This window comes from Bicyclus anynana, chromosome 15 (genome assembly GCF_947172395.1).
Source record: "Bicyclus anynana chromosome 15, ilBicAnyn1.1, whole genome shotgun sequence".
Classification (NCBI taxonomy): domain Eukaryota; kingdom Metazoa; phylum Arthropoda; class Insecta; order Lepidoptera; family Nymphalidae; genus Bicyclus; species Bicyclus anynana.
Window position 1 is genome coordinate 7,903,307 of NC_069097.1, and position 16,718 is coordinate 7,920,024.

A 16,718-nucleotide genomic window follows, 5' to 3' on the forward strand; every position below is an offset into this window, starting at 1 on the left:
TGGGAACTATGGGGCATTAACAATAAATAAAAGGAGGCCCGTTGCGGTGTGTTTTTATTTTAGTTCCCCACGTCCTGTGGCTTACGGTAATCCCCGGGTCCCTTCACGTAGCGGCGCTGTTTTATTTGATTACCGGGTAGCCCCGGGGGTAACTTCCACGATTTTGCCCTGGCCCGACATGTTTGCGATGCTGGTGGCGGAATTTTTTTCACGAAAAGTGTCAGTTTTTGTAATATATTCAGACTATGCTTTTATTAAACATTATATTTGAAACAACTTTATATATTTTTTGTATTTAACAATTTTATCTTTTACGAGTATAAAAGAATGTGTGAACAAAGATTAATGGAATTATGAAATTAAAAATAACATAATATTGTGTATATACGAGTACAAATTATTTTAGTATTTCCGTTTTAAGATTCGACTTACTAAACATATAGTCCAAGACTACTATTATTTTTTTTACGTAAAAATATATCAATAGTCAATATTAATTTATTTCATTTAGGCTTAGTTTACTTGTATTGTATTTCGATCATGGTGATAATAATTAGTTGAAAACGTAAAATTAAATTTACGTGGGTTCCATACGCACCTTGGTCATGTGGTACAAAAGTCGTGTTTCAGAGAGAATTTAAAAGATCTACTTCAAGCAAACGAAGCCGCGGACAGTTAACCAGTTGAAAAATAATAAAATAAAAAAGCAGAAAGAATGTTTTATATCATTTATAGCAAATTTATTTATTGTTCTCTGGTATACGTTAAATCCGGGTCTACCACGTAGCGGTGCATTTTTATTTGATTACCGGCAAGCCCCAAAGGCGAAGCTTGCACTTTCCCGACCCAGTACTGGATATAGTGAAAAGTTGTATATACTTTAAAACTATGTTTCAGTGATTTGTTTACGGCTAGAAGAGAGACCTGGCGCAGTCCGTGTTTTAATGCAAACGTACAGGTTTGGGGTGACTTAAACAGGCGAGTGTCACCGCTCGGATCGGACGCTTTTGCACACGCTGCGCGACGTGCCTCGCCCGTTCGTTATCGTTCGTCGTTTGTAATATTAGTAACCAAAAAAAAATACTGGGAAAAAATATTGTTGTGCATTTGGCTGCCTAAATAATAATAAGGATCGGAGACTCGCGTTTTTCAAACTTCCAAAGGATGTGGGGAGGTAATGAAAAAAAATATTTTAAGTAGGTACTTAAATAATATCTACCGAATAATTACTTCGATTTTCTTGTTTATGTTCAAGTACGTTAGTCCGAATATATTAGGTACTAGCTACCTTCCAATTTTCGTTTATAACCACAAAACGCAGTAATATTTCGCTAAAAGAACCTTTCTTTTAAGTTGGCTGTGATGTAGAATATTGACGCAATCTACTCAATTATCTCATCCAGACCTTTTACATTAATAGAGTTTACAAGTTGAAGCGACTGAAGGGCTCTTGAAGTGGAACATTTTGATTTAATTACACAGATTCATTTAGTGGGTATCTCAGAAATGTTAGTGGCCTTTTATGATATGACTTTGTTGAGTTAGTAGATGGTTATCGAGCGAACTGATGTGTTTATTTGATGATTCAAAGTCAATAGCTGGTTTAAAGTTAACCGAATTGGAAATATTATTTCTACATTCACTAAATTCTGTTTCAAATCTTCTGATTATACTCTTTTACTTTGTATATATGAGAGCCGTGACAGCCCAGTGTATAAGACCTCTACCTCCGATTCCGGAGGGTGTGGGTTCGAATCCCGTCCGGGTCAAGACCTCCAACTTTTCAATTGTGTGCATTTCTAGAAATTAAATATCACGTGTCTCAACCGGTAGCTAACTGGGTTACCACGCAATTTGTAGGACATTGTGGCTGTTAAGTTGTACAAGTATTATTTAAGCAACAGTAAAAAATAACGTCTGGTTAGTAACAACTTTTGGAAAACTCACCTCCTCCCAACTTGTAACAATAACGAGGTTATTATAAGTTGTTACTAACCAGCTGTTTTTCTATTGCCTAATTAATAGTAATTAAACTTAACAATCACAATGTCCTACAAGTTGCGTGGTACATCATCTTCGTGGCTCAGAAGTTTTCATTACCTGGTAACCTAGTTTGATATCAGAATCAAGAATTATCATAAATAAAAAGTTGAGCGTCTCATGAAGATGAAGCTACTCACGGAAAATTAACTTCATGAGTAATCAATTATAAAAATGTTCCACGTATTCTGAGCTATATTAAGCTTTGACATGAAGATTAGGTACTAGTCACTTCCCAACATCGATATAAATCTACGATCTACGATTCTACGATCGATGCTTCCCAAGTACAAGTAGCAAAGTTTCTAGTAGACAATAAAACACATTGCATCTGTAAGAGACACGGGGCGTTGCTGAGGACATACGGTCCCGATTAAGTTAAACCACGCCCGCAGCACTGTTATTGTTGTACGAATTAAGACCCGTTTTTGCTAGAACAACAGCCGGCCGCGGCGTCTCATTCAAAGTTGCGGGAGCAGGCATTTGTATGCAAATTAGTCGTAATCTCGCCCAGTAGGCCGCAATCACCGCTACATCTACCTCGAGTTTTGGATAAAAGGATTTTTGGATGAACCGCCCACGAACAGTTAATTTTTTTCATCCGTAATTATAATGTAATTTCGGGATCAACACTATAATAATGACTTTTATTCGACACCAATTCAATATATTTTTTTTATCTTTATATTTTACTTATGAGGGTTCGAATCCGGTCCGGGGCATGCACCTACAAGTTTTCAGTAGTGTGCATTTTAAGAAATTAAAAATAACGTGTCTCAAACGGTGAAGGAAAAACATCGTGAAAAACCTGCATACCAGAGAAATTTTTTAATTCTCTGCGTGTGTGAAGTCTGCCAATCCGCATTAGGCCAGCATGGTGGACTATTGGCCTAACCCCTTTCATTCTGAGAGGAGACTCGAGCTTAGTAGTGAGCGGAGTATGGGTTAATAATGATGATTTTACTTATATATAATAAAAACGATGATTTCTTGTTTTTTTATTGAGGCGTTTATAGCATAAGTATAACTAATTAACACCGTAACAAATGCAAACAAATGTAAATTTGATACTAGCCGTTTAAAATCACAATAAATAATGTTTCAACAATGCGTAATTATGTAAATTTATGTAATTCAAGCACATGCATATAAATTTATGATAACAACATCGTAATGATAACAAACAGTACGAAAACATATCATATTTTCCCATCTATTCAATAAAATATGACCTCCGGTGTATGCGTTACTTTTTTAATGAAAAATCCCGAGTTCAATTTCAAGCTCAAGTCAATTAAGTAATAAATAATTTCTTTATTAACTCAACCAAGGCTATTCATGAATTCAGAGCGCATTTAGAATTATTTTGCAGTATAACTTCAATGAAATAAAATCTATGCTGATAGTTAATATATTTGCTACGTCATCGCTACGGCTAGTATGTATAATGTATGTGTAATATGCTACTGTATGTATGTATGTATGTAATGTATATATGGGCAGGGTTGATCCCCCCCATCAGATGGACTGTCGACATCAAGCGGGTCGCAGGTATTCGCTGGATGCAGGCGGCTCAGTATCGTGATGTATGGAAGTCCCTACAAAGGCCTATGTGCTGCAGTGGACGTCCATCAGCTGACATGATGATGATGATGATGATGATATATGCTACGGCATAGCTTCGTCAAACATGTATATATGCTGCGACATAGCTACGCTTGCTAGCAAGTAAACGAGTATATGCTACAACATAGATATGGCAAGCATGTATATGCATAATGTTTATGCTACGTCTTGGCTACGGCTAGTAAGTATCTATATCTATACTAATATATAAAGCTGAAGAGTTTGTTGGTTGTTTGTTTGATTGAACGCGCTAATCTCAGGAACTACTGGACCGATTTGAAAAATTCTTTCAGTGTTAGATAGCCCGTTTATCGAGAAAGGTTATAGGCTATATATTATATCCGTATTCCTACGGGAACGAGGACCACGCGCGTGAAGCGTCAGGTGTCAGCTAGTAATGTATATATGCAGCTACGGTATAGCTACGTCGACCATGTATATATCCTGCGACATAGCTACGACGAGCAAGTATATATGCTACGCCATGGCTACTGCGAGTATATGCTACGGCATGGCTACGTCAAACATTTGTATATCCTGCGACATAGCTACGGCGAGCAAGTATATATGCTACGCCATGGCTACTGCGAGTATATGCTACGGCATGGCTACGTCAAACATGTGTATATCCTGCGACATAGCTACGGCGAGCAAGTATATATGCTACGCCATGGCTACTGAGAGTATGTGCTGCGGCATGGCTACGTCAAACATGTATTTAAGCTACAAAATGACTTACGGATCGTAGCCTCTAAGCCCTAAAAGATCAAAAAGGCGTTACACATAACCTTATATTTTCAGAAAATACAACTTTATGACAAAAAAAAACCCGAAGATTAAAGTCCACAGGGTAAAGATATCATTTTGTGGCCAAGTTCAGTTATTAACACCACCATATGAAAGATCGTAAAAGTCCGACTTTGGTCCGCGAAGGTATAATTTATAGTCCCGCAATAACGGACTATAAAATAATAATTCCCTATAAAAGTTATGGCCACCTTCACGACAAGGGACTCTTGTTAAGACCTCTGCAATTGTAAGTACCCGTTATGTGTTTAATTTAATATCCCCATTCCCAACTCATATATCACAGGCCTCTGTAAGGTTTATGGTGCTTTTAAATAGGAATAGAGGAAGGCAAATAGGACTTATCATAACGGGCGTTTATCTTAATATACGCATAATAAAATACACTATACAGTTAACAACTACTTAAACTATTAAAAAAAACTAAATAAGGTAATCACTGCGTGTGTGATAATGAAAAACAAGGCCGACTGAGATTCATCTTTAAGACATTGGTTTGAAGATTATCACATTAAACCAAAAAAAATTTTTTTTCAATTTAATATTGACAATTAAACATTAACTTGTACATGTATTTGTTGAATAAAATTAAATCGAATTAGAAAGTTTGAATCTTTACTATCTTCCTAGTTAGCGCACTAATATCTTTGCCACAGCATTATCAATTAAACATTAATTGAAATCACAGTCACTTTTTTAATTTTGGTGACTATTTTTTATTCCTTATGACTAGTTAGTGGTCGTGATCAATGACAAAATTGATCGTACAACGCGGCCCAAATTCATAAATGAAAGTTTTAGAAGAATACACAAGACTAATCAGAAACGGTAATCAGAATCGGGCGAAAGACAAACGGTCTGTCAGAATTAACTAATTTATAAATTAAGAATTTATCATTAAACAAATTTCAAATATCATTCGTTTTGGTAAATCCGCCAGGAAGTCTTGGATTGGAGTGTTCTAGAGCCTCATTTGGACCGGTAACAAACTTACTAAAGAACGACGATTTATTAAAATAATAATGAAGTGTATAAGAAATAGAAAGCAAAACTGTTGAACTGTTACTCCTTTTAAGGGTACTATTGTCGTATTTACTCCGAAGTCATAAGTGAAGACCATAGCCGAGTTTGATTATTCTTGGGTTTTGACAGGCAAAAAGATGGACTGAACCTAAAATTAAAGGTTCTGTGAACTTTTCTTTAGGAAGAAGAAAAACGGCCGACACTGAGTTTAAAAGTGTGGGTTACTAACACAAGTTGGTTGGTAAAAGCGCTTGGAGGCCATTGGATCAGCTTCCACCTTCACACAGGAAATAAAACTATAAGAAATTGTAATTGTTATCAATTGTAAATTATAATACTGTATGACTTTTTCAAAAGAGCAACTGTTGAGTTTCTTGCCGGTATCTTCTCAGCAGAACCTGCCTTCCGAACCGGTGGTAGAATCTTTACAAATAGTCAACTGACGTGTCAAAAGTGCTTGTAAACTGAGCCTACTTGAAATAAATGATTTTTGATTTGATTTGATTTGAAGTTATTATTCGTACGTTCAAGGCGATATAAAAACAATGCAATTAAACTCTCCCGTTCGAATGAACCTTTGTAGGCCACAACTCCGCCCGATCTAATACAACTCATTAATAAAGACCGCAAAATAATCCTCGAATAAATTTAAATTAATGAGATTAGGAGCCTCGGGTAAGTCCACGGGTTAGATGAATTTAAATTACTTTTACTCGTAGGTAACTCCCGCGAAGTGCATAATAGTATTAAAGTGAAATTTATTAACGCTCTGATGGATATAAATCTGAATTTATAAAAGTTGGATCTGTCCAAAACATTTTGGCCTGTACTTTATAATATAATTCGTTGAAAGTCATACATATTTCATTGCATTTTTAAAATGTGCGTATTAGTATTTTTACTACATTTTGCATTCACAAAGAGTACGCCAGTATTAATGTATGCAGTAATGTGAACTTAAAAATAACTTTATTTAGCATGATTTATTGATGTTTTATTGTATATTATAGAGCATGTAAGCATTGTCAAATACATATATTAAACAAAAATGCTGTTTAGCTTAATAAGCAAGTAATGAAGGAATCAAGCAATGCAAGGTGATGATACTACTACTACGACTACTTCCCTGATACTTAAGCATAGGCCTTTGTGAGTAGAGCCTCTCTGTTGCACCCCAAACAATTACCAAATTTTGTCGGTTGTAATAGAAGTCTTTCGTGATGCATCTAAAGCCGATATTTTTGCTTCAAAGTGCGACCTGATAACTGACATAACCGTCCTTTGTTTTAAAAATTCGGTTTTACTACTCCAGACAACTGCTACTTTATTAGTACATATAAGAAAGCTTTCAGATGGTCTTTCTCTGATGCCGGTTAGGGTAGAGACATTTTAATGGTAGTGTTTCTTGAAAATTGCAATACAGCTGTAAGCTGTATCTTACAAACTAGCTTTCCCATACAAGATCATAGGCGAATACATTCCTGCCAATGAGAGGAAAATGGTTGAAAACCACCACTAACTTTGACAAGTACGTGAGCTGACTTCATATGTATCGTTTAGCCATACGCACGGTTAGGCACGGATGTGTAAGAATTTACAGCAACCCGGTGAGGAAGAGTGATGTATGTATTACGAGCGCTGTAGGATATCCGTCATTTTTTTTATTCTTTACAAGTTAGCCTATGACTAGAATCTCACCTGATAGTAAGTGATGATGCAGTCTAAGATGAAAGCGGGCTAACTTGTTGAGGAGGATGAAAATCCACACCTTTTTCGGTTTCTACACGGCATCGTACCGGAATGCTAAATTGCTTGGCGGTACGTCTTTGCCGGTAGGGTGGTAACGAGCCACGAGCAAAGCCTTCCATCAGCCAAAAATTTGATTGTCAAAGGTGGGAAAACTGGCATTATTGAATAGATACAAGCATTACTATGCCTTCATAATACTTCTACACACAATATCGTCTGCATTTAGTCAATAGTTATGGTCTTTTATTTTCGACATTTGCATGATGGCATGAAAAACACATAAAAAATCATTATTTTTTATTGTAAGATATTGGTATCAATTCAATTAACAAATATTCACTTTTTTATCATAGCACTCTTAAAATTTATAGTACTTAAATTAGCAGCTTTTATATTTTTATTAATTCAGATTTCAATTTTCAATCAATTTAAATTTTAAACAAAGTAGCAAAAGTTTTCGTGTCCACAAAATTGATATTTAATTAATATTTTGTCTTACCGCCCTATCTCAGGGTAAGCAAAAGGAAAACTTTCGTTGGGTCGAAAATTGAATTCATCCTGACATTGACATACATAAAGGACCAGTTAAATAGAACAATATGTTGCCCAGGAAAGTACTAAAGTTAGGAATTCAAACTGAGTTAGTCATAAAGGCTCGTCAATTAAATTGTCATGTTTTATAGAATGCAGACACTAGTATTAATATGATATCGCAACGCATCGATAACGCAACTGATAGCTTTGTAAATGATACGGTTCGTCGAGTCGCAAATAGTTCATTCTTACTGTTATACTCTCTGTACCTATTCTCAAATCTATGGTTATACTGCACTCATTGTAAGAATTGATGAGGTATCGGGAAGGAAATTGCTTAGAAGAGACTCTAAAGCTCACTATAGCTTTTACGAATAAGTTGCGTTATATCTAGCAGCGGACGCATGCCGTGGCGATTGTCAGTTTTTTCATAGTCTCTGTTATAACATAGTCCCCAGTCCAGCTCGCCCGGACTAACTGAACTTAACTTTAGCGGAACATTCGCTTAGTTGATTGAAAAATCTATACTATTATAAAGCTGAAGAGTTTGTTTGATTGAACGCGCTTAACTCAGGAACTACTGGTCCGTTTTGAAAAATACTTTCAGTGTGAAATAGCACATTTATCGAGGAAGGCTATAGGCTATATATTATCCCCCTATTCCTACGGGAACGGGAATTACGCGAGTGGAACGGCGCGGCGTCAGCTAGAGGGGAATATTTTTAATATTACAAAATTTTATGGCTAGTAGTATCCTTTAAAAATAAATGAAGATGCAGCGTATCTTGACATGTAATATCTATGGTAATAGGAGAACTTTCATTAAGTCGAAAATTAAATTCATCCCGACGGCTTTTTTCTCTCACTAATTTAACGTAATTAATTGATAGCGTTGGAACAAGATGACGAAGTTTAATTTTAATAAGGAAATTCTTGTTTGATTCTCTTTTAATAATATTAATCCACTCATTTTTGGGGTGCAAACTGTCACCGGTCACTTTTTTTAATTTTTTTTTTTTAAATATTAGTGCAAATTAACATTGTAATCCATAGTTATTTAATTTTTTTAATGAAGAATATAAGGGATGTCGCTGCGCTGCGTAAACGGTAAAAGTAAAGCAAAAATAATTTATAAGGGTATAGTTAAATAGTTTTTAACGAGTTCCCACGCGGACGACGTCGCAGGTGTCTACTAGATTTTTTTTTCTCTGTTGTTAAATACCAATTTGGTACTTCATAAAATTACGATCTAGCCTACATATGTGAATAATTAGTAATTTATCTTTACCCTAAACTACGTCTTACGATAAATATGATATTTTTTTTCAATCTAGTAGTAGAACGATAATTATTCATTTAAACCATTAAAAAAAGTGTCAACTAAGCCTATTGTATGCATAGAGGATGCCAAAATTAAAATGTCACTAACAACGAAGTTGCATTAGAAACGAAAGATATGCGCGATTACAGATCAAGATCTAGATTGTATGACTTACCATGCATCTTATCATTCAGCAACGCGTAACGTGGGTTGGACGCGACGTCCAACGGCAGCGAGTTCCACAGCCAACGCACGCGGGGTGTTGGGCTGCCGCTGGCCTGGCACGGCAGCGTGGCGGTGTGGCCCACCTCCACCACCATCGTGGTGGGCGGTGGTGCGATGGACGGGAAACCGGGCGGCGCTTTGTCCACTGTAAACAAACAATGGAAAAAATAAACTATCTGTAAAAGCTAAAGGTTCATCACAAAATAACGAAAACCGATTGACGTAGGTACAAAAATGAAATTTGGCAGAAAGGTAGTTTACAGTTAGTAGACCAACGACATTATATTGCACCTGGTAGCCTTCCGTTCTTGGCGACCACGACCTGCAACCGCGCGACTCACTGCTTAGTATGAATTTATATGGAGCACTAAACAAAAGTGGTCGCGCGACCGGTCTCGGGCTTTGTGCTCCCGTCGCGGTTGCAGGTCGCGGTCGCCAAAATCGAAATGCTACCTTAGTAGACATACGCTAAGAACGGATTTTGCGATAGTGCCGGAGTCAGGAGGTCTAGAGGCAAACGAAGTCACGGGCGTCCGCTAGTTATCAATAATAATTTAAAAACTAGCTTTTAGTGACGTCATTTTATTTTTCGTATTCGCAGTGGATCTTGGTCCAGTGGTTAGGTTATTGGTTTCAGTACAAGAAGTCCCGAGATGAAGTCCTGGTTTGGGTTATAAAATATTGAAGTTTTCATTATTCTAAGATATTTTAGTAAAATATCTCAGACCCGATTTGGGAAATATATGGTGTTATACCCCATGTCTTGGATTGCACGTTAAGTCGTTGCTTATGAGAGTCAAATATTATCAGCCGCCCGCTTAACCACTGGAGCAGGGTGGTAGGTCTATGCTCCATAGCCTCTCTCCTATTGTATACTCAATGATGAGTGGTGACAAGAATAAGTAGGGTTATATTCATCATCATCATCACATCGGATCCATAGGTCATCACTGGCAAACACGCACTGTTCGAAGACTTTTGTCTTCAGGCACTTTGCAGATAGGTAATCGATCCATCCATCGAATAAAAAATGTTCTGTTACTTGTTATAAAATGGTGAATGGTAGGAATAAGCATGGCAGTATTACTTCCCGGACCATCTCTGTTACAAAAGTCTCCTATTATTGAAAGGTATCTTATATAACTCAACACCACAAGACCAATAAGACAACTATAAACAAAATATGAAACAAATAATTCCCCTAAAATATTTTTAATAAACAAATATCTATTCTATTCAACTCCAAATAACCCTCATTAACCCAAAAAGTATTAGGCCGTCTCGAAAATTCGTTGATGAGGAACTAATCTCCGACCGACCCTTGTTTGTTCCTGATACTTCAGATCGTTAAAGAGTATTTCTATCGCTATTTAAAAATAATGAAACGAGAAACATCCTTTGATTTCATAAGTGGTCATTGAACTCTTTTTTTGACCACACTTAAGCCTAAGTCAATAAACCAAAATAAGATCAATTAAGATTTTTATCTCTTTGTCTTTCTTTCATGTTTAAATTAATACTTGACTTGCGACTTCTGTATTCTAGTGATAAAAAATATCACTAAATCTTTATGTACTTTTGTGACGCCATAGTTTTGTTTTATCGAAATGACGTCACGATAGGAATAGATCTAAGTTGGAATTCAGTTTAAGATGTATGGAGTATGGAGCTAACTTAAGAAGAGGATGGCTTACTTAGTGAATACCCTTACCCCTGTCTAGTTTTTAGGGTAGAATAGTAACTAACTATGCCAAAATCACTACACCACCATTCAAATTTGGCCACCAGACCAAAAAAATCTAAAACTGAGCCGAACTGGGAATCGAACATAGGACAATAACAAAGTTGTGAAAATACTGTACACCTTGAGGATTGTGAGGTCGTTGTTGTTGTAATATTAAATTTTCAGATTGATGCAAAATAATAACAACTAATTACGAAACTATAAATTTTAAAACGCACATTTTAATTCGCGCACACCAGAGGCAAAATAACGAAATCCACCGGATAGGGATTTACAAGGCGACCGTGGAACGAGATACGGATTGGCGGAAATGCCTTCACGAAATCTCAAAACGCCAGTAAAATGAACAGATAGTGAAACATTAACCCCTCAAATGAAATCCCTCCCCTCACGGTTGAATTGAATGAAATTTGATTAAGCAACAAAACTGAAATTACATTCAAATCTTCTCTCGACCAGTTAAGCAATACGCTCCGTTCAGACGTAAATACATGTTCGACGAGCAAGCTTGAAGTCACGGGTCAACATGTGGATGCATTTTTGACGAGCGAATTATAAAATAAGAGTAGGTATAGTTGAGTGACTTCATAATTTACTATACATATTTTTACAGGTTAGCCCTGGACTAAAATCTCACCTGATGGTAAGTGATGATGCAATCTTAGATGGAAGCGGGTTAACTTGTTAGGAGGAGGACGAAAATCCACACTCCTTTTCGGTTTGTACACGACATCGTAACGGAACGCTAAATCGATTGACATACATACGTCCGTAGCCTCATTCCCGTAGGGGTAGGCAGAGATCATATTGTTAAACTTGCCAGGATCCTTGCTTCTTCAATTTTCATCAACCCTTTTATACAAGTTCAATAAGTTTGTCGGTTTAGGGTACTCTTGACCTGACCTTAATTGAGATTGTCCTAGATACAGTCCAGGAACGTTAGACTTGGCCTTCCTCTTCTAACGTTTCCTTTTACCTTCACCTTTTATTAGCCTCCTTTTATCCATCCTTTTTTCCTACCATTGATGTTCTATTATTTTAAGAAATTAAATATCACGTGTCTCAATCGGTGAAGGAAAACATCGTGAGGAAACCTGCATACCAGAGAATTATCTTAATTCTCTGCGTGTGTGAAGTCTGCCAATCCGCATTGGGCCAGCGTGGTGGACTATTGGCCTAATCCCTCTCATTCTGAGAGGAGACTCGAGCTCAGCAGTGAGCCGAATATGGGTTGATGACGAAAGAATTAATGTGTTCAAACAGGCATAGGATTTTTTTTAATTTTCTCTAACGAATTTTAGTGCATCGAACATGTTCGCACGTGTAAGTGAGCAACAAATTGTGTGTGAGATGCTGTTTGGGAATAAATCACAGAAAGGACACGAAATTTGTCGTCTTTGCTCATTTCAGAAAATTATTACTGTTGTTCATTTATGTAGATAATTTAATAATTATTTGGAAATATGTCGACAGATGGTAGATGGGCACAAGAAACTTAGCTACAATTAGCAACATTTAATGGGACTAATAAATTGTTGATAAGTTGCATATATAATGGGCGACGCTAAATGAAGAATGTTGTACAATATATTTTTTATCATCAGCCTATCAACAGTCTAATGTTGGACATAGGCCTTTCGTAGGGACTTTAATAAAACCACATTCATATAGTTGCTATGAAATTTGATATCCGTTTTTAAGAAGGCCTCGACCTTTTCCAAATTATTGGTTTACTTCCACTTCCACTTTGCATTTACACGTTAAAACGAAAGTGTTAATAATAAAAAAAAACGTTTTCTTTTTTCAAAATCTGACATTGATAAATCGCTTTCGCTTATGACATGGTCTTGGTGCAATATCCCGCGACAGCCATAAGCAAAAACAATCTACGATAATCATATTTCGATCGAGATGAAGGCCTGCATGCACACATACGCACGGTTGCTATGGCAACTCATTTAATAACTAGCTTTCTACTATACCCGATAATATTCTTTATGCATTAAGATCTTTTCCAATGTACAAGAGACGAAAGAAAGTAAATTAACTTTATTACATTTTTACCTGAGTCTCTAAAGGTTCTGTTTTTCAAGCGTCGGTTGGTTGGTCTGTATGTACGGCCCATTCATTTTTACACTCTATAGCCTAAATTCAGCATGACATAAAAATATGTAATTAGACTTTTTAGCTATGAGATAAATTAATCTCACGGCAAAGCCACGACGAATGAACCAAGTATTTATTAATTTTACTCAAAATGATGTCTAGATCAACTATTTAAAATACCAGAGAAATCTTTACAAAATCGAAGCAATCTATCTCAATATTACAATCAAAGATTAATTTATATGGGCAGTTAATATAACGGGCTGTACGATATATTACAATTTGCGGTGAAGCTTCGAGCAGCCTGCCTAATTAATATCAACTTTGTGTAAAATTTATCACCCTAAAGCGATTACACGATAATTGATCTTATTAACTCAAGATAAAGTTGATATTCCCGTGCCGGCGTCCGATCCTAAATTTTTAACACGTTGGCTAACTTTGAATCTTATCTCGTAGATATTAAAATAGAATTTCGTTCGCCTTCCACATTAGATTGCTTTTTAAATGTTGAAAATGCACGCTGAGTAGAATTTTATCGTGAAAGTATGAACTGCCATTCTTTCATATAACTTTTGCTTGTATTTCGTACTTTGAAATTTTGAAGTATTGTTGTGGACGGTTATATTAAATACGAAGAAATAATTCTCTTGGAATTATAATCTATATGTCCTAAATAACGGATATAAGCAATTCATACAATATTAGAATACGCTAAGAGAAGGCATTTTAGATTCAAAGAGCGTATCTTTTTTCTCTTGTGTTCGCCGAATTATTCTCCACTAACGACTGACATCCTGACTGACTGAGAGCCGTGATAGCCCAGTGGGTATGACTTCTGCCTCTGATTCCGGAGGGTGCGGGTTCGAATCCGGTCCGGGGCATTCACCTCCAACTTTTCAGTTGTGTACATTTTAAGAAATGAAATATCACGCGTCTCAAACGGTGAATTAAAACATCGTGAGGAAACCTGCATACCAGAGAATTCTCTTAATTCCCTGCGTGTGTGAAGTCTGCCAATCCGCATTGGGCCAGCGTGGTGGACTATTGGCCTAACCCCTCCAATTCTGAGAAGAGACTCGAGCTCAGCAGTGAGCCGAATATGGGTTGATAATGATAAACGACTGACATCACGTCCTGTATACTCGTAAATGCTTATCGTAGAAATAATCAAAATTAAGAGACATTAAATATAGATAATTTTTTATCTATTCATGATGAACTTCCGCAAAGTAACGCCTGCTTCTATCCAGGTGCGAGGTTATCGGAATTGGATCTACCTAACTGAACCTACACCTATTAACATCTATATATTTATATTAAAGTTTTTGTTATTGTGGTGTGCAAATAATAAGTTTGAAAACATAACCAATTGTTTCAGGTAATAAGGCCCGGGCTTAGAAACTCACTTGACCGGCTTTCAAGGTAGTCATTTGATATTTTTGAGGCAGCTGTACTTGTACCTTACGATTAAACCAAGGCCGAGGTTAGTAGCGGTGGGTTGTAAAGCGAGCCGGCCTGAGAAATATTGCGTTTCGCTTTTAGCATTAAATATTTTCATCCCATCCCGCGCTAATGTTGTTACCAGGCTGGTACGAGTGTATACCGCAGTTCTTAAGGGACCAATTGGATAATGTTCATAACACTAATCTACTTTCACCAAAAGTGTATTAAAAGAAGTAAATAGAAACCAATATCCATACTAATATTGTATAAATGCGAAAGTACGTCTGTCTCTTACCTTTTCACGGCTAAATGGCTGATCTGATCAAGATGAATTTTGGTATTCTAATAAATAGGAGCTAGAGCAGTTCCTAAAATAAAAAAAGAAGGGCGTGAAATAGGAGTTACTATTCTAAAAATGTATGCATAAATCATGAAACAATTCGAAATGTCATAAGAAATGCCATTTCGTATTGATTGAAGATTCAACCCCTAAAGGGTTTAAAGGGGATTATGAAAGCTTACTCTAATTATTCGCAGACGAAGTTACGGGCGTCCACTAATTAAAAATACAATAAACACTATTTAGTTAATAAAATTTAGTGTAGATAAATCATAGTTAAAAATAGCATAACTACCGGCTACTTTTATCCCGATATATCCCTCGGATCGGGATTTATAAGAGAGAAATTGCGGGCCTCAGTTATTTGTAATATCGACCGATTTTGACTTGATTTTCTTGTGCTGTGAGGATTTGAGTTGTTTTTGTTTTGTTGGAGTTGAGAAAATGCAAATAATATTATGTTTGGTCGATTTACACGAAATTGAAGGGCCTCCCTCTTCAATTTCGGGTATAAAAAAATTGGACCAACAAACCTCTTGGCATCATTTAGAATCATAATCTGCATGCTTTTCTGATTTCAAAACTGTGAACAGAATGCGGTCCTCATATTACTCACATTTAACTCTTCACAGCGCCGGGTCTATACATATACATATATATATATATATATATATATATATATATATATATATCGTATGTACAACGATCTTCAAAATCAGGGCTTGGTTTGTTTATTACATTCAATTACTAAATACAAAGCCTCTAAGAAGCTGCTAAACGTCGCATAACACAGTTACAACAACATAGTTTTGTCCAAAGTTTCCACGTTTCTAGAATCTTCAGACCTATTTAGACGGAGATAAAAGCGTCTCCTATGCCCTAAGCTATTCAAATGCAATTTGTATGTTAAAAGGGGTAACGATAAGATATCTTACGTACACAAAGTCGTTTTGTAACGGGATTGGGATTACAGATGTTTTAGGTCTTGCTTTTCCTTTGGAATACTTCGTTAATCCTAAGAATTCATTTTCGCGGACTCAGAAGTGATTACAAAAATAAGGAAACTAATGTCGAACAAAGGTTATGATTCGCAACATTTGTCAGGACAACTTACTTAACAAATCAAACTGTAACCAAAATAAGACCTTAGAATGGCAGATAATAACCTTGAGTGAAGTCACGCACTTGTGAACGATGTGTGTAGGGTTAAAGGTACCTTTGACTGTTTACAAACACTCCCCTTTTCCACTCAAGTCACTCTCCCCGCCTATCCCAAGTAACCCATAAAGAATTACACAACAAGAGATGTCGACGGCTCGAACGCCACGAGCACATTGAAGCCGTCCGTACCGCAAGTTGCAACGCGGCGATAACATTTATGTTAAAAAAGCCTTCATTTGATTTGCCCTATTAGCACATGTAAGTAAAATTTAGAAAGCTAAAATTAGCACTTTAGATATGAATTTAGTTGAGTATATTCGATGTTAATCCAGAAACTAAACAGGCTAAGAATGACTCTTTGCTCCTTTTATAAGATATCATAGTCAAAGGAACTCTTATAACTTTGCTATGTCCACTATCCATGTGTCCGTCTGTGCGTCTGTCCGCAGCTTACTTCAGAGACTATTAGCTTTATTTGAGAATTGTAAATTTAAAAAGTGTTAGTAGTTTGATCGCAAAAAGTTCTCTGCTTCAATAAAAAAGTTGTCTGCTTCAAAAAGTTCGATTTCTGTAAAAAAACAAGAAACTGAAACACA

At 36.4% G+C, this 16,718-nt stretch overlaps 1 protein-coding gene across 2 annotated transcripts in view; it reads right to left on the bottom strand.

Moving 5' to 3' along the window:
- Window positions 1-9,473, bottom strand: part of LOC112051676 (tyrosine-protein phosphatase Lar) — a 75,146-nt gene extending 65,673 nt beyond the window's left edge. For both annotated transcript variants that reach the window (XM_052885824.1, XM_052885823.1), the window contains exon 1: window positions 9,276-9,473. In XM_052885824.1, the coding sequence (XP_052741784.1) occupies window positions 9,276-9,420 (145 nt within the window). In that variant the 5' untranslated portion in view covers window positions 9,421-9,473. The remainder of the gene's footprint in view (window positions 1-9,275) is intronic.
- Between the last annotated feature and the right edge of the window lie 7,245 nt (window positions 9,474-16,718).